Here is an 18,450-nt window from a genome sequence, read left to right as displayed (position 1 = left end):
ATGTAGCGTAAGAATATATCACCTTTTCTAGATTTTTTAGACTCCTCTTCAGCTTACGAGCTTCATGAGGGTGTCCTCAGCAATGGTTCCTGATTTCTTACCTAAACTCACACCCATCTTGTACTTCACTTTTGTATAAACATCAAGCACTATGGTAGACAATTAACTTATCATATATATATAGCATAAAATCCAGTCCTGATGGGCTTTACCAGCTAGTGCAGACATTTGCACCCACCTGAGAAAGTCACCAAAATAATCCTTGCAGAGCAAATCATTTGTCATGGCATGACTCCTTCCTCAAAGCAGGAGATGCAGCATACGCAGATGGTGGTGGTGCCTGATTTTGGGAATTTCCAAACTGTTAAAATAATTCGAGAAGTCTAATAACTTCAGAAATATGCCAAAGATACAGAATCAAAGAATAAGCTGGTGTCCTAGCGAAGTAAGCTGTACAAAATACTGGAGCAAAATAATGACGAGCCATGCGTTATCAGATTCCTCTTTTTGATTTGGACATCCATATCAACAAGGGAGCTAAACATGAAAAACAAGAACAAGAATCATATAATCTTTTAGAGCTCTGTCCCATCAGCTTCTAAATATCCTTTTGTCCCTAAATTTGTCCAAAGACTTCAATGTATTTTCTGAGATCAGTATCATTCCTCTGGAACCACTTTTACATAAATAGTGTCAATGCCATCCACAAGATAGGGCATAAAAATCATCAAGATCAATAAGTCCTTTTTTCCAAACATAAAGTACTTTTCAAATGATTATAAAATCCTTCAAAGTTGGTTTCACAAGTTACATATCAAGTAAAAACTGCAAATGAGAACAACTTTAAGAAAGAGAAGCCAATAAGAGTCTCCCAAGTCAGAATGGTTTTTGATGAGAATAATATGTTCCCAATGTATCAAAAAAGGCAGTAAACTAAATTCCAATTTTGGAGACGTTCACTGGAAGGTTCAAACTTCAAAGGCATGAAATACTGTAAATAGGATCAGAAAATGCTTCAACTACTGGAATTGTGATCCAATCACTTTGCATAGGTAGATTTATAAAACAGGAAAAAGCAGAAAAAATAAATACAAGATTACAGAATCTCTACTCAAAGTACTAGACAAATACAGTAGTAGACAAATACAGTAGCATACCAATTCCAGACATCAAAAGCATCAAGTGAAAGAAACTCTCATTTTCAACAGTCTAATCATCCAGGGCAGAAACCCCATCACCCCTAATTTTATCCATGAAGCAGTTTATTTATAAAAGATTTCTCCATACTTTCAAGAAACCTACAAGGAAACAACGGATGTATAGTACTTCTTCCAATTCTAAACAACTTTGTGTAATTCAGAATATTGATAATTGTTTTCCCTCTAATAATTATCAGTATTCTGAATTATTATGGATAGGTTGCATTAGTTCCCAGCAGGGCCACACCTCTCCAGGGGAAAAGGAAGGGCCCTAATTCTAGGAAACCAAGAAGAGCAATGGTACATTAAGTAGAAGCTTGGATTTGTGTAAAGGATCAGGAATAATTTACAAAAAAAACCTGTACCTTGGAGAGACCCTTATGGAGTACTCTAGATGGCTTGCATTGAGTAATATCATTTTCCTTATGCCAGAAATATGGGCAGATCTATAAAGTGGACCTTAAAGGATGGTTCAAGACTTTTCACATATGGTTTTGGTGATAAACACATTCTTAGAAAAAGCGATCACAAGAGATTGCAATTGAAACAAGTGCCATCAGAAACATCCCTACAACAGTTTCCAGTTGAGAGCCACCGTGCGCTAGATACACTTATTTAAGAAAATGGTATATAGTTAAACGTACCATTTAACCAACCATATTTCATACATAAAGTTGGCTATCTGATGTATAAGCGATATACCAATGATAATCAAACAAATTTAAGTTAGGTACCTACCCATATTACAAGACAAAATTTCATGCTACTGCAGACAAATTAGAAAATGTAAATAAGAAGCCTTCTCATTAAGTCAATGATCTAGTTGGCCTCCAAGAGACCTTAATTTAAAGAGCAAAAAATGAGACATCTGATAAATACATGTTAATGTAAACACTTGAAATGGAAAATATCCAGTAAACATAAGCCAACTTCACCAATTAAATGAGGCAATGGCCCTCCCATCTACTCTGATTCATAACTAGCATGTCCATAATTGCCTCAACAGCCCATTATTGCACAATTGTAAACAAAAGCACCGGCCCGTTCCTTGACAGAAAGAATGTCCCACTCTGCTCCGCCAGTATTTCCATCCTCAGGACACCAGGAGTGCAGGACTATGACCTCACCTTGAGGCCCTCTATGACCACCAATCACCAATAACTTGTCACCACAGGCCTTGAATGCAAGGCCCCAACCATTAGAAGAGTCAGCTCTAACAGGCAGTGGCCTTACAACATTCCATGTGTTATTTGCCTTATCATACTTCTTAACTTCATTTGTTGATTGATCAACCGCATAGAGCTGATTATTTACAACTGCAACCAGAGGGGGAGATTGAGTGGCCCTGTTACCTCCAGGGTACATATTTCTGATTCTCCTCCACGTCCGTGTTCGAAGGTTATACTCCTCACCACAAGTTAAAGAATCCGTATGGCTTGACATGCCTCCTATGACATAAAACTTATCGTCCATAAAAAATCCAGAACATAATCTCCTCTGCAAATTCATATCTGGTAAAGTTTCCCAACTGCCAAACTCTGAATTGTACAACTCGGCACATTTTAATACATGGCCATTCCTGTCACTTCCACCAGCAACGATAGCAATTTCTCCAGAGCTGCCAGATCCAAACAGACAACGAGGTAGGTTCATCAGTGGGCATCTAGACCAATCACGTCTCACTAAGCTATACATCCAAATAGCGAAACCTGTTAATTCTCGACCAAAGACAAGAAGCTGTGTCCCTACAGCAAGAGACTCCTTGTCGGCATACCAAAAACACTCATCACATGGCATTGTTGGTAACCTCATCCATCTCTGCCTAAATGGGTCAAATGCTTCCCAAGGCATCAAACTACATGCTAAGTACACCCAGTGCTCAACAATACCAAGTTGTCTCCTTAATTTGTAAATATATCCACTATTGATCAACAAATTAAATCTTTTATTCACACACGCAAGTGATGGGTGGTCAGACCTACTTGTCCAGGCCAGACAATCTAATGCAATATCATCATGAAGCCCCGGAAGGAGACAGTCACTTGACCTCTGATCACTGTAATCACTTCCAGGCTGTGACTTCGCAGCAGGTCTCTTCTTCTTCAGTTCTGTATGTTCAAGACCAGGCATGTACAACTCTTCCTCATATAAATTTCTTCCGACCTCTCTCAATAAGTTTCCTTCTTTAGTCAACAGCAGGTAAGTCAAAATATACTTCTGAAAAGAACCACACTCCTGATCAAAGGATCTGACAAGTTGTGAAAGTGCATATCCCGGAGAATCAACCATGGTTGCTGACTGGCAATCTTGCATTTCTTTTTCTCTCTGTGACTTTTCACTTAAACAGCTTAGAAACATCATCAATTTTGCGATTGCCCACAAACTGAAGAGAGATATGAAGAGACAAACAAGTGATAAGCTGTTGATGCCCAAAACAATACTTCCTGTACACACCCAAAAGAGTCCCCCATGATACATATAAGATTAAAGATTTTATGAGTCTTAAATATATGGCGAACACAAAATACAGACATACTCTCAGTAAAATCCATATAGCATGGATGAATTAGTCATAGAACTTCTGCATTGACTCTATTAAAAGCACTATCGTAAAGTTACATCTACCAAATAGATATATAGCATCTCAGAAATTGGATCAGATAAGCTCATAAGAAATTATATAATGCAATATGAGCAAAGAGAACACTAGAAATAAATTCTTGAAGTATCTCATTGTACAGAATAAAAGAGGGGTGAGAAATTCCTCATATTATTCATTTATTTTTTCACTAGCTAATTGCTTTTTTCACCTCTTGATATTAATGACTTATAATTATAAGTTCATGAATAAATAAATATTTTATGCTGATTATTGTTTACACATAATGGAAATGCTCGGGGGTACAAATCCACCTCGCAAGTGAATCCATCTGGGGCTTTTTTCCCCTTCCAATATCAGCCAGCAATTCTGTGCTCCAATGGCACAGGAAGATAGGGCAGTGGAACTGTTTCCTTCTAAACTCCTTGACTTTCCCTTAAGAAATCCTCGATATTTGGATAGCAGGAGTCCAAAGAAAAACATGTACACCATAAATAATTTATGCTAATTATTGTTTACATACAATGGACATGCTCAGGTGTGTAATTCCACCCCTACAAGCAAATCCACTGTGAGCTATTTTCCCATTCCAATATCAGCCAGCAGTTCTGGAGTCCAATGGCACAGGAAGATAGAGAAGTGGATTGTTTTCTTCTGAACTCCTCAATTTCCCTTCAAGAAACCCATGCTTGGAGAGCAGGAGAACAAAGAAAAACATGTATATTGCTTTTCTATTTTGTATACACTTTTTTCCATATAATATTCACATTTTCGCTTTACAAAAAGAGAATGAAGAAACATATATAAATCAAAGAAGAGAGTATGTTTAGTAAATCTTCTCTAAATGATGATATTGATATAGTTATGGTTATTCATCAGATGCCCCTTCTAATAAACCTATATACTCTAAAATCTTACAAATAACATCCCAGCCATCCAGTTTCTTTATCTTGATAACCAACAGCTTTGGTCCTTAGTCAAGTTTCCCTTCAAATCAGCAAAACATGCACTACATACATCTAGATCTTCTTACTATAGATCTCTCAATGGTGTCAGGCTAGGTGGCAGTAATTCAGGATGGGTCAAATTCAGGTCAGTTTAACAGCCCTTAACCCATATCTAACCCATTTATAATCAGGTTGGGAAGAGTAAAACCCATATTTGACCCATTTATTTCCATTTTCACATACCCAACCCACAGATAAAATTATGAATTTCACCAGCCAAGAAGACAGGATGTAGGGTTACGCATCAAAATATAGTGGGGAGAGAGGAGAACAAATTAAATGGAGAAGAAAATGGAAGAAATCCTGAACATGCAATCTACTCCACATTTTTCTATGTATATTTTTGTTCACCTAACTACTAATTGCACAGCCTTCCTAATTAACCAAACCAAGCCTTGACTAGCCCATTGTCTATTGTACGTTATCCAAGGGACCTCAAGACTAGGATATAAGGGTTTCTCCAACACGTTGACTCGTCAAGTCTGTGGGTCCAAACTGAAGCCATCACATTAAAAATCAAGGTCTTCGGTAAACCAAACCCAACCCAATAATTAAAATCCGTCACCCAGATTTATTTCAGGCAGGTCTGCATGGGTTGGTGGGTCCAAATTAGAAGTTGTCACCCCAATACATGCCCCTAGGGCATTCATTAACAAGTAATGCTATTGGGCTCCTGTTTTGTGCACACAGAGAGTTCCCTTCGCCATATGAAAAGGGGACTTACGTAGCTCCAGAATTGGTACAATATATGGGGGTGGATGGATGATAATCTGCCAGGTCACCAAAAGGGGGACCAAACAAAATTTTTAAGTGCACTAACACGTGCTTGAAAGCATTTTTCTTCATTGACAATTTATCCTTGCACAATTGCAGCATCCTACAATTCTTTGTATGTATCACTTAGTGTCTCATAATACTACCTATTTTTAAGTCTGTTTTCATGCATCACAAAACCAAATGTGAACCCCTCACATGTGGAAAAACAAAAGAAAGAAAAAAGCATTTTAGAGTTATTCTATCAACCCATGTATGCAAGATATGGAATAAATATAAAATTCAGGAGTGCCTGATGGATGTCAGTATTTCATCAGAATCTAACAATATAACATACTTCTAAGTTGAAAAATATTGTCACATTGGGTTAACGTATTTCCCTTGTAAACCTCTAAACCGATAAGAAAAAGATACTCAAGTAGGTTGTCCTTCTCTGGAGGACTTGCATTTACCAGTAAGATTAGACAACCTTATGCATTCCAACCACATTGGTATGATGCACAAAACAGATACAAGAAGTGGTATATAATCATGATTCCTACAGAAGATGACAGATACATGCTTACTTTTGGTCAATGTACATGCATTTTGCTCTTTGTAACTGAAAAGGTGCCCCAAAAAGGGGTGTCTTAAAGAGTACTATAACTTTTTGTGTGCATTAACAGGTGCTTGAAAGCATTTTCCTTCATTTTATAGGCTTGCAGCATCCTACATTTCTTTATGTATCACTCAGTGTCTCATCATACTACTTATTTTCAAGTCTATTTTCATGCTTCACCAAACCAGATGCGAGCCCCTAACATGTGGAAAAACAAAAAAAATAATGCAGTTCAGAGTTAGTCTATTACCCCCCATATATGCAAGATATGGAATAAATATAAAATAGAGTGCCTGATGGACGTCATTATTCAATCAAAATGTAATAATACAAAATACTTTGAAGTTGATAAATAAAATCAAAATTGGTTAATGTATTTCCTCTTGTTAACCTCTCAAACAATTAGAAAAATATTCTCAAGCAGGGTGTCCTTCTCTGGAGGACTTGCATTTACAAGTAAGATATAGACAACCTCATGCATTCCAGCCACATCATTATCATGCACAAAACAGAGTCAAGAAGTAGGAAATAATCAATGCGTTTGATTGATGCAAAAGATGACATAGACACTGTTACTTTTGGTCAGCAAACATGTTTTCTTGCTCCTCCTAACTGAAAAAGGGGTGTCTCAAAGAAGACTAGTTTGAATACATATGTCACGCTGCGTGGAGACCCATGCACCACTCATGAGTTTGCTTTCATAGTACAATCGATGGTTTACATAAAGAAGTGAGAGACTTGTAGCCTCATGCACGCACAACTGTCCAGCCACACTGGCCCATTTCCTTTATATAGAGAGAGAGATTTGTGGGACAAACATAGAAAGATAGTTGATAACCAAGCAATTAATGAAACAGTTTGAAACCTCCAAGTAAAATAAAAATGCATCATTACGTGATAATGAGGACAATCACGTCAACCATTGCCTCCTGGTCATCTACAGACCTTTCCCTTTTTTCTAAGTTTTCTGTCTTTGCATGTACTTGTACAAATATGCATCAGCTATTTTGAATGTTTTTTACATGTTGCAAGTAAAGAATTCTTCTTGAATTATTGGAAAAGATTCTGCACTTTCGGATGCTAGACTGCCGTCCTCACCTAACTATTCTGAAATCCCACATTCTTTTCACGTTATGCAGATAGAGATAAAAAAATAAAATTGAATAAAAATTTTAGATCTACAGTTACAAATAAGAACTCGCGACATCAAAATGTGAAAAAAATCTGTAAAATCATTACATCTCCATGAAGTATATATATATTTGCAAAGCTACTCCGTAATGATGGCATGAAAATATACACGCTAATAGGATGACAGAATTGCAACAAAATCAGCACTTTTAAAAAGCCTGGCATCAATATATTCTAAGCTAAAATTTTATCTTAATTGCTAAATAGAACATAAACATCATGGATAACTACTATAGGAACACACTGATCTTAAACATAAACATAAGAACTTAAGTCATCATCACATAAACACTTCACCTCAGAAGAACATCTGGAGCCAGGATTTCAGCAATTCGCAATAATGATCACCGGATGAAAGCAAATGCACCTAAAAAAATGTCACCTCCATTTCACCATACTATCCATTCACCAATACCCATCATCTAAACCAGCAGAGAACCGCCAGATCTCCAGATCTGAACAAGAACCCCAGAATCAAAACAACACTCTCCATCAGAAATGACATTTCACCAGAATGCCAACCATTTCCCACAGAAATATTCACCTTTCTCTACACTCGATCCTTAGCTTAAACCAATCTGAAATCCAAGCAAAAAAAACAATAAAAAGAGACCTTTTCTTTTGTGTCGAAGCATCATACTCGTTGTAAAAAATAAATAAATAAATAACGAGGAACGGGATCACACCTTCTACCGATCAGAGATCACGCCCCACGAGCGACGGGCGAAAACACTACCCGATCGAACATCGGGCTCGCCGGAGGCGCGGATCCGGCAGCCAGGGACCGATGCCAGCGCAGGGCAAGGGATCAAGAGCAAACCGCTGCTATCATCAGAGAGTGCAGCCCGATCGCCGGGATCCCGGCATTCCCCCGCGGACGCCGCCGGAGCACCTCACCGGCGACGCTGATCCGGCCTTCAGGAGCCCCCTCAGTTGGTGGAGACCACCATCCAAGCGCGCGCGATCGCCGCGACCGAGCGAGAGAACGACGAAAGTCAAAAGACGACGAAAACAAAATATAATAAGAAGCCACCGCCTTCGCCTTCAGTTTCTTTGTCCACACCTCGCTCTCTCCACTGGGGTTTTCTTAGCGTTTTAAAGAGAAGTATCTCTATCCCATCCCCTTTTACCTCGGGTAAAACCGTAAATTCGCAAAATTTATCCTTCTTAATAAATCCTGCCATAATAATTTAAAAAAAAAGAAACACCCCCCTAAAACCTCCGTATGCATGGACGCATAAAAATTTCTTATGCCTTGCAAGTCCTCTCACCGGTGTCGTGCCCCAGGAGCCAATCTATTCCGCTGATGAACGGACACGATGTCTTGAAAGCATAGAAACAATACGCAAGAGGCCGTTAACTAACGCAGGAGAGGCGAGGTGGCTTTAACTTCCGCTTTCTAAACAGGCACCAAAAATGGAACTCGCTGCAAGATACCCATCAGTGACGTCGAATGCGGGGCCCACAAGCTTAATGACTGCGTTTGTTGTGGGTTAAGTTATTTCTGGTGCCGGGTTTAGTGACATTTAGTTCTGCTCTTAAGTACACCTTGGTTTTCTGTGTGTGTACTCAGGAATGGAACTTTCATCCGAAAGAGCGAGGAGTGCGATGCAATGTCTCGAAAAGTTTAGGTGTGTTTATCAAGGAGCAGTTTTTAACTAATTTTTCCCAAGGCTGTGGTTCTGGATAAGGGACCGGACAATTTCACTGTTAACGGGAAGTTACGGATTTTTCCCCTAAATGGCAAAGAATAGGGCATAAATAGGCCTCCATTTGGCACTAAATTACGAGAGAGCCACCGCGTTACCGTCCGTCCTGGTCTTTTTGGGAAAGTCCTCTGACGGATCTGGCCCAGCGAGCATTCACCTTTCCCCAGCTGAGAAGTACCGAGGGCTGACGTCAGCAAACGGCGAGGGAGTTATGGCGTTTGATGGATCCGGGGGTTTATTTGAAGATGTAACGGGGGTGCAGCAATACGAACCATCCACTTGATGGACCACGGGGTTGGGAGACACCCATGGTGGATCTGCCTGGGAGATGGGTCCGGGTTTTGGGCTCGGTCGGCAGGTCCCCACTCCGACCCAGAACATGACTCAATGAAAATCTTTATGTATTAAATAAATTAAATTCATTAATTTTAAGCCGTGACGCACGTGGTTACCATCAAATAAGTTGCAATTAGGCCTTGCCAGCTAACGATGTCCAAAATTTATTAGTAAATCTAATATCAACTCCTCTCACAATAGTGGAGCATGTAAAACATTATATACATACATAAAATTTGATGAGCGCTCGTTTAGATGTATATTTAGTATCACATTGATTGTGTACTATAAAAATAGTCGGTACCTCTATATTACAATCTCATTGATTTTGATGGTCGCACCAACTCACCCCATAGAAAATCAACTATTCTCCAAATCATATATCACCCAAATTCTTAGCCATCTTTTTCTCAACCAATCTTCTCGAGTTCTTAAGCACTCCAAGTGCATTGATAACTCTGAGATTGACCATGATAGTTTTCTAGTATCATCAAAAAGCTTTGACACTAATTTTAATTTGATGCATTACTATTAACCTTCACCTAGCCTGCACCAGAAGAAAGCTAATAAGGCGGCCTTGCACATGTTTGCCTTGATAATGTCAAAGTTATTAAAGGGTGACAGGTCTGTAGCAGTAAGTAGTGGTAGATTGACAGCTAGGATGGGTGGAGCTGATGAGTTGCTTGAAGTAGCTTAAAAAGCAAGTCAATGATAATGAGCAATGCTTGTAAATAGATGATGTGAGATTGAGAGGGACCAAATCCAGTGCCATTAAATAGATAGAGATTTTACAGGAGATCTTAAAGTGACAAAACATTACGGTCCATGGAATTTTCATGTAGGGTATACATGAACCCAAAAATAAAAATTTCTAATAGAATCAAAATATGAAGAATTTGATCCTTAGTTCACTACTATTATATCCAGCGCCAAGCTGGCTGTTTGAAGTACCTTGATCATTGTAGAAGAAGCCTGTTAAGGAAGTGATGGTCAAAATATTCAAAACATATCAAAATAATCTCTATATAAGTATGTGGCCATCTCTTCAGGTTATTTGATATAAAAATTGACATTGTTTAAGTAATTTAGTGCCACAAAGGAATCCATTCTTAGAGCCCTAGAAACACCTAACTATCATTCATTCTGGTGAGAAAGTCAACATGACATCGACAATTGAACCTAGGTTTAACCCAAGCTATCTAACAATAACAATTCAACCATCTTAACAGCAATGATTCAACCATCAAAACCTTCTAATGGGGAAAACTTTAGAATGTAAAGATTTTGTCATAATGATAGATGATATAATGGTAATATTATCGTAGTCATCCAATGCATTTGACTATCCTACAACATATATTATAACATATATGTAAAAATTAAGCTTTTGCACATCAATAAATGATATTTCTCAATCTTTTTGTTATAGCCCAAAACCAGCCCAACCAAGCCAGCCCAGCAGACCTAAGTCCAAAAAAAAAATAAAAAAAAATCGGGAAGAAGACTTTCGATAGGAGTCTTCTTCTCCGGCGAGATCCGGGCGAGACCGAGAATCCTAGGACCTCTCGGAGTCCTAGGGTCCCCTATAAAAAGACCCCCTCTCCCTTGAGACCGAACATCGGCCTCCTCCCTCTCTTTTTCTCTCCGTCTTTCTTGATCGAAGCCACGGACACCGTCCGATTTCTCGCCGTGATTGCTCGCCAGTGAGGTCACTGGAGGCCGAGGTAAATCTTTCTCTTCTTCCCCTCTTCCTTCCCCTTCCTCCCATGCCCTTGTGCGCGGCGGCCGGCGACGAGCGTCGCCGATTTTCGGTCGGAAAAAAGACTCTGTTTTTGGGCCTCTTTTTCGTGAATTTTTCGGCGCCGGCGATCGCAATCGATCGCCGGCCATGTTCCTCTATGACCGGGGGAATGGCCCCCCTCTGCCGCCGGCCTCCGCCGTGGCGGCCGCGGCCCGAACGGCCGATCAAGGCCGGAGAACCGCCGTCCTCTGTTCGGCCTGGAAGGAACCAAGAAAAAGAAGAAAAAAAAAAGAAGAAAAGGAAAAGAAAAAGAAGAAAAAAAAGAAAAGGAAAAGAAAATAAAAAGAAAATAAAAAGAAAAGAAAAAAAATAATAATAATAAATATATATATATATATTTATATATAAATAAATAAATAAATAAATAAATAATAAAAGAAAAATGATGAGAGAGAGAGTTTCTCTCTCTTCTTTCAGTCTGAACCCTGACTTTCTCTCTCTGAAATTGGACTTTCTCTCTCTACTTTCTCTCTCTAGAATTTTCTCTCTCTAGATTGTTTCTCTCTCTTGATGGATTTCTTTCTCTCTAAAGTTATTTCTCTAGGATTAGCGAAGTGGAAGGCTTCATCTGATGATTTTGATCGAGTTTAGGGAAGAGTCTGATTTTAAGTGAGGTTTTGATTTGGGATCTGTTTAGATTGAATTTTGAATTAAAATTAATGTAAAAAATATAATTTTGGATAATAGGCACGGAAGAATCTCCTAGAAGTTAGTCGATTTGTTCATTCAGTGCTTCGTGAAAGGTAAGTAATGAATCATCTTCTCAAGATATTTCATTTTTATTCTGAAAATAAATAATTATTCTCTGAAATTATGCATGAATTATGAAATTATGTTTTGTAAAGAAAAATGCTTTTAAAATATTATGGTACATCGATTTATGCACATGTTCAGTGAAAAATTATGATATATTATGATACAAAGTATTTTGATACGGATCGGATTTATGCTCTCAGCCTAACTATGTTTCAGTGGACCCCGCCAATGGGGATTATACGTTGGTACTCAGTGGACCCTGCCAGTGGGGGTTGTGCGCTGGTATTCTGTGGACCCCGCCAATGGGGGTTAAACGTTGGTCATAGTCGAGGCTGTTGAGTTACGAGTGTTTTGAATCGAATCGGATTTATAATTATATTATATGTGAATATTTGAAATTATTGGATTTACATTAAATCAGCATGAAATATATTTTTATGTTTATTTACAGTATTATTCTTGAAAATTATATAATATCTGAAATATCTAGTAGAGATACTTGTTACTTACTGGGCTATCTAGCTCATTACCTTTCCTTCTATTTTTCAGATTCAGATAATTAATTTCGAGCGTGGGAAGAAATATTGGGACAGAGCTTTTAGAGGCGAGATTTAGCATTTTCAACTTCAATTGAACTTAGATCTATACTTGAATTACAGTTGAATAATAATTATTTGAATTTATTCCACTGTGATGCATTGATATCGTGATGAGATGCCTTGCATGCTTATGGAGAGAGTTCTTCATAAGTATGCGGTGGTTGCCGCGACCCTCGATTCACAATCTCGGGTCGGGGGCGTGACAATTAATATGGTATCAGAGCATAAGTGGATAAATTATGACACATAGAATTTGACATAGTATGAGTGTAGGTGGGTAAACATTAGGAATATTGGGACGTTAGAGTATGAGCATCATAATAAACCCATCCTAACAAATAGATAAATGAATCTAATCAGGTTTTACTACTACAAGGTTAACATGCCTCCCCGTAGAATGACAAGAACTACTCAAAGAATTGCAAGAGGGATATCACAACCACAGGATGGTAGCACTCTCCATCTGACCAGTGGCACCCCTCAGGAGGAGGGAGTCGTAGATCCTAATGGAAGTACTTCGAGAGAACGTCAGGATCCAGATATGGCTCAGTTAATACAGATCCTAATCAGGATGGTACAAGCGCAACAACAAATACAGTAGCAAATGCTTGAACAACAGCAGATACAACGAGATACACAACAACATCAGCATCCACCACTACAACATGGAGAGCAACCAGTACAACGGAACAACATTTCAGAATTTAAAAAGCTTGCACCTCTAGCTTTCAAGGAGACTACTGAACCTTTGGAGGCTGATAACTGGATAATGGAGATGGAGAAGGCTTTCACTGTCCAAGAGTGTCTTGATGAAGAAAAGATTCGATACGCAGCTTATTTACTACAAGGAGAAGCATACAATTGGTGTCAGCGACTACAGCGCAAGCATGAACAAGACGGCGAAATACTTACCTGGAAAAGATTTCGGATTGCATTCTATGATCAGTATTTTCCTCGGAGTATAAGGATCCAGAAAGAGCAAGAGTTTATTTATTTGAAGCAAAAGGGTATGAGTGTGACTGAATATGAAGCAAAATTTACAGAGTTAGCAAAATTTGCTCCGAGATTAGTGGATGGTGAGCAATAACGTGTTCACAAGTTCGAGATGGGACTGAGAACTGAAATTCGAAAACAAGTGGTTCCATATGAATTGACAACTTATGCAGATGTGGTAAACAAAGCACTGATAATTGAAAGAGAAGTCAATGAAGAACGCATGGAAAGAGAAAGAAAGCAAAGAAAGAGAGCAAAATTAAATGATACACAAGGGCAGAATAATAAAAACATCAAAAGATCAGCTAAAGGAGCAGTAGACAATAAGACTAAACAGATTGATGGTGAGCCGTGCTCCAGATGTGGCAAAAATCATGCAGACAAAGATTGCTTTTGGAATACCGGTGCTTGTTTCAAATGTGGTCAGATGGATCATAAAATTGCTAGCTGCCCGCTAAATATTGAAAATTAAGTTGGCCAAAGAACTCATGAAGGACAACATAAGGATGGTGGACAGATTTCTAAAAATCAGGGAAGAGTTTATGCGCTTACTCAACAGAATGCACAGGCTTTCAATACAATGGTGACAGGTATGAAAAATTTCGAGGACGAAATTTCTTTTTAGGGGTGAAGAATGTTATAGCCCAAAACCAGCCCAGCAGACCTAAGCCCAAAAAAAAAAAAAACAGGGAAAAATCGGGAAGAAGACTCCCGATAGGAGTCTTCTTCTCCGGCGAGATCCGGGCGAGACTGGGAATCCTAGGACCTCTCGGAGTCCTAGGATCCCCTATAAAAAGATCCCCTCTCCCTTGAGACCGAACATCGGCCTCCTCCCTCTCTCTTTCTCTCCATCTTTCTCGATCGAAGCCGCGGACACCGTCTGATTTCTCGTCGTGATTGCTCGCCGGTGAGGTCACCGGAGGCCGAGGTAAGTCTTTCTCATCTTCCCCTCTTCCTTCCCCTTCCTCCCATGCTCTTGTGCACGGCGGCCGGCGACGAGCGTCGCCGATTTTCGATCGGGAAAAAGACTCTGTTTTTGGGTCTCTTTTTCATGAATTTTTCGACGCCGGCGATCGCAATCGATCGCCAGCCATGTTCCTCTGTGACCGGGGGAATGGCCCCCTCTGCCGCCGGCCTCCGCCGTGGCGGCCGCGGCCCGAACGGCCGGTCAAGGCCGGAGAACCGCCGTCCTCTGTTCGGCCTGGAAAAAACCAAGAAAAAGAAGAAAAAAAAAAGAAGAAAAGGAAAAGAAAAAGAAGAAAAGGAAAAGAAAAAGAAAAAAAAAAGAAAAGAAAAAGAAAATAAATAATAATAATAATAATAAAAATAAATATATATATATATATATATTTATATATAAATAAATAAATAAATAAATAAATAAATAATAAAAGAAAAATGATGAGAGAGAGAGTTTCTCTCTCTTCTCTCTCTTCTTTCAGTCTGAACCCTGACATTCTCTCTCTGGAATTGGACTTTCTCTCTCTACTTTCTCTCTCTAAAATTTTTTCTCTCTAGATTGTTTCTCTCTCTTGATGGATTTCTCTCTCTCTAAAGTTATTCCTCTAGGATTAGCGAAGTGGAAGGCTTCATCTGATGATTTTGATCGAGTTTAGGGAAGAGTCTGATTTTAAGTGAGGTTTTGATTTGGAATCTGTTTAGATTGAATTTTGAATTAAAATTAATGTAAAAAATATAATTTTGGATAATAGGCACGGAAGAATCTCCTAGAAGTTAGTCGATCTGTTCATTCAGTGCTTCGTGAAAGGTAAGTAATGAATCATCTTCTCGAGATATTCTATTTTTATTCTGAAAATAAATAATTATTCTCTGAAATTATGCATGAATTATGAAATTATGTTTTGTAAAGAAAATTGCTTTTGAAATATTATGGTACATCGATTTATGCACATGTTCAGTGAAAAATTATGATATATTATGATACAAAGTGTTTTGATACGGATCGGATTTATGCTTTCAGCCTAACTATGTTTCAGTGGGCCCCGCCAATGGGGATTATACGTTGGTACTCATTGGACCTTGCCAGTGAGGGTTGTGCGCTGGTGTTTGTGGACCCTGCCAGTGGGGGTTGTGCGCTGGTATTTGTGGACCCTGCCAGTGGGGATTGTGCGCTGGTATTCTGTGGACCCCGTCAATGGGGGTTAAACGTTGGTCATAGTCGAGGCTGTTGAGTTACGAGTGTTTTGAATCGAATCGGATTTATAATTATATTATATGTGAATATTTGAAATTATTAGATTTGCATTAAATCAGCATGAAATATATTTTTATGTTTATTTGCAGCATTATTCTTGAAAATTATATAATATCTGAAATATCTAGTAGAGATACTTGTTACTTACTGGGCTGTCTAGCTCATTACCTTTCCTTCTATTTTTCAGATTCAGATAATTAATTTCGAGCGTGGGAAAAAATATTGGGACAGAGCTTTTAGAGGCGAGATTTAGCGTTGTCAACTTCAATTGAACTTAGATCTATACTTGAATTACAGTTGAATAATAATTATTTAAATTTATTCCGCTGTGATGCATTGATATCGTGATGAGATGCTTTGCATGCTTATGGAGAGAGTTCTTTATAAGTATGCGGCGGTTGCCGCGATCCTCGATTCACAATCTCGGATCGGGGGCGTGACACTTTTATATGGTAATATGACATGTAAGAATAGTGAGAGATTATGATTTGGAAGTAGATACTAGAACAAGGTTGGGCTTCTTTGAATAAAGCCCCACAAAGAGCAAACGTATAAAGCCGAGGTTTAGCGAAAGGTATGATTGTAAGGGATTCTAGCAATTCACTACAAAATTTCTAGTAACAAGGTGATCAAAAAGTCTAAGCATGCATCTAGATAAGTGGACAATCACCCACGGAGTTAAAAAATGTATGCTATGGTTATAGTGAATACCCTCTTAAATAAATCTCTTTTTATATACACGGCACATTAAATCTGTTTTCATATTCAAAATAGTCCAAATATCATCACATAATAAAATATTAGTGAAAAACATTGATAAATGATCCTCATTGATAATAAAATTATGATAGCATAATATAGACATGCAACAACATAAATTACTAATAAATATCAACCAACCTTGTGGAATAAAATTTCACTTAAAAAATATAACATAAAATGGTGGATCATACCAAAAGTCATAACTCAATGCAAAACGAAAGGGACTACAATCATTGCTCAAAAAAATTGAAAATGCATGCCATAACGTATGATATCTCTCAGCGAACACAAAATAAAACAAAAAAAGGTCTCAAAACAAAATATATTGATACTAGGATGTCCAAGATGTCTATGCAAAATAATCATCATCATCAATATGTTAGATGGATTTTCCTCTCATCTTCCTGCATCCGATTTATTGAAGTCATTTTCTCAAGATCAACACCTCCACCTGTACCAATCCAAAGAGATCACCCTAGAATTTTCTTGTTAGCACAAAACTACTAGGAAAGGTAGAGAAGGTTGGACAGTAACTTTAGAGCAACCCAACAGAAGACTAAAGATCTAACCTAGAAAAAATTGATCTAAATCTAGACATGAGAAAACAAGTATGATTTTAAGATCTAAGAGGCTAGGGGGATTGAGGACTAATCTAGAGGATTACCCAAGCTAGGAATATCTAATAGATTCTTCACCTTGCTACCAAGAGGGCATTCCACACCAAGGACTCAATCCATTGATGCCTTGAAGCATAATGCAACCAAGGACTCCACTTGTTATCATCCCAAAATCTGCTAGCATTGGTGTAGAATCTACCATGCAAAGAAAAGAGGAGCATAATGGCAACCATTGATAAAAACTTTATTGACCAATCAAAATAGGGGGTCAAATAGGTGATAAGAACAAGTTGGTGTCCTCAGAATAAGAATAACTCAAAATAGAAGTTATAAAATAATATGCTACATAAAGTCTTACTGAGAGTGCATTCTAGAAAAAATTTCATTTTAATTGTGACCTAGACGACATCGAAAAAGTTCGGACCACAATTATACTGCCATCAATGCCCTCTGAAGGTGATAGGTCTATTGTTAGATACCCTAGTCTACATCTTCGAGTTAAATTCAACTTGTTGATCTTCTGATAGTGTTGCAAGGTCTTGGGACGATTGGATGGCATACCATTGAATGTGATGGAGTCCATCTAGGACTTGAATGCTTCATCTACAAGTTTTCTAGAAGGTTCCTTTCAATGGTGATATTGGGACCATTTGTTTCCTTTTGACTATGAGTTGTTCATCGTTCGACTAGCTTGACCTAGTTTGGACCATTTTTTATAATTGGGTCACACTCGACCTACAACATTAAATGCCCGATTTCTAATGGATGCATGGGAGGGTAGATAAGGAATATACACGAACAAAATCATAATGAGAAAAGGAGTAAAGATAGGAAGAGAGTGTTGCCCAAAAGAGGAAGCCCAATGCTACCCTTAAGGCACCTCCACATAAGGTACCCTCCCTAGCAGATAAGAGGAGTTCCAAAAGAAGAAGCCTAAAAAGATTCTCTCACAGCCTCTCATCACCCAAGCTTCCACTCTATGTGCAAGCTCCAAGCAGTCCCTTAGAGAGATCATGGGCGGATGACCTGCTAGCCTAGAATGGGGGTAGTGGAATTTCTTCCTCAAAACTATGCATGGGCCAGCTGATCACATGGTCCTGATTAAATGGTCCATGGCTTCTAGGTTTGGAGTACATGACAGCCAACAATGTCACCTAACGGTGGGGACAAGAAATAGGCCGGTGCTCTTATTTGTAGGTGGGGATGAGGGTCCATTCGAGGCTCTCCCAAACTATATCATTTCAGGCTTAAATTTGTCCCCTACGCATCCACATTTTTACTTTATCTTATTTAA

General features: G+C 38.6%; 1 protein-coding gene across 3 annotated transcripts; it reads right to left on the bottom strand.

Moving 5' to 3' along the window:
* Window positions 1-1,976: 1,976 nt before the first annotated feature.
* On the bottom strand, window positions 1,977-8,438 carry LOC105049073 (F-box/kelch-repeat protein At5g60570). Of its 3 annotated transcripts, XM_010928611.4 has the most exons (4): window positions 8,055-8,437; window positions 7,913-7,946; window positions 7,666-7,823; window positions 1,977-3,643 (listed from the first exon to the last, which is right to left on the bottom strand). In XM_010928611.4, exon 4 carries the CDS (start codon window positions 3,558-3,560, stop codon window positions 2,199-2,201), a length of 1,362 nt encoding a protein of 453 aa, XP_010926913.1. In that variant the 5' UTR covers window positions 3,561-3,643; window positions 7,666-7,823; window positions 7,913-7,946; window positions 8,055-8,437; the 3' UTR covers window positions 1,977-2,198. The 3 variants fall into 3 exon arrangements, with proteins under 3 accessions (XP_010926913.1, XP_029121586.1, XP_019707571.1); XM_029265753.2 differs by having other exon boundaries at window positions 7,666-7,946; window positions 8,055-8,438; XM_019852012.3 differs by lacking the exon at window positions 7,913-7,946.
* Window positions 8,439-18,450: the final 10,012 nt, after the last annotated feature.

This window comes from Elaeis guineensis, chromosome 7 (genome assembly GCF_000442705.2).
Source record: "Elaeis guineensis isolate ETL-2024a chromosome 7, EG11, whole genome shotgun sequence".
In the NCBI taxonomy this organism is placed as follows: Eukaryota; Viridiplantae; Streptophyta; class Magnoliopsida; order Arecales; family Arecaceae; genus Elaeis; species Elaeis guineensis.
Note: the sequence above shows the minus strand (reverse complement) of the source record. Positions and strands in the feature narration are given on the sequence as shown.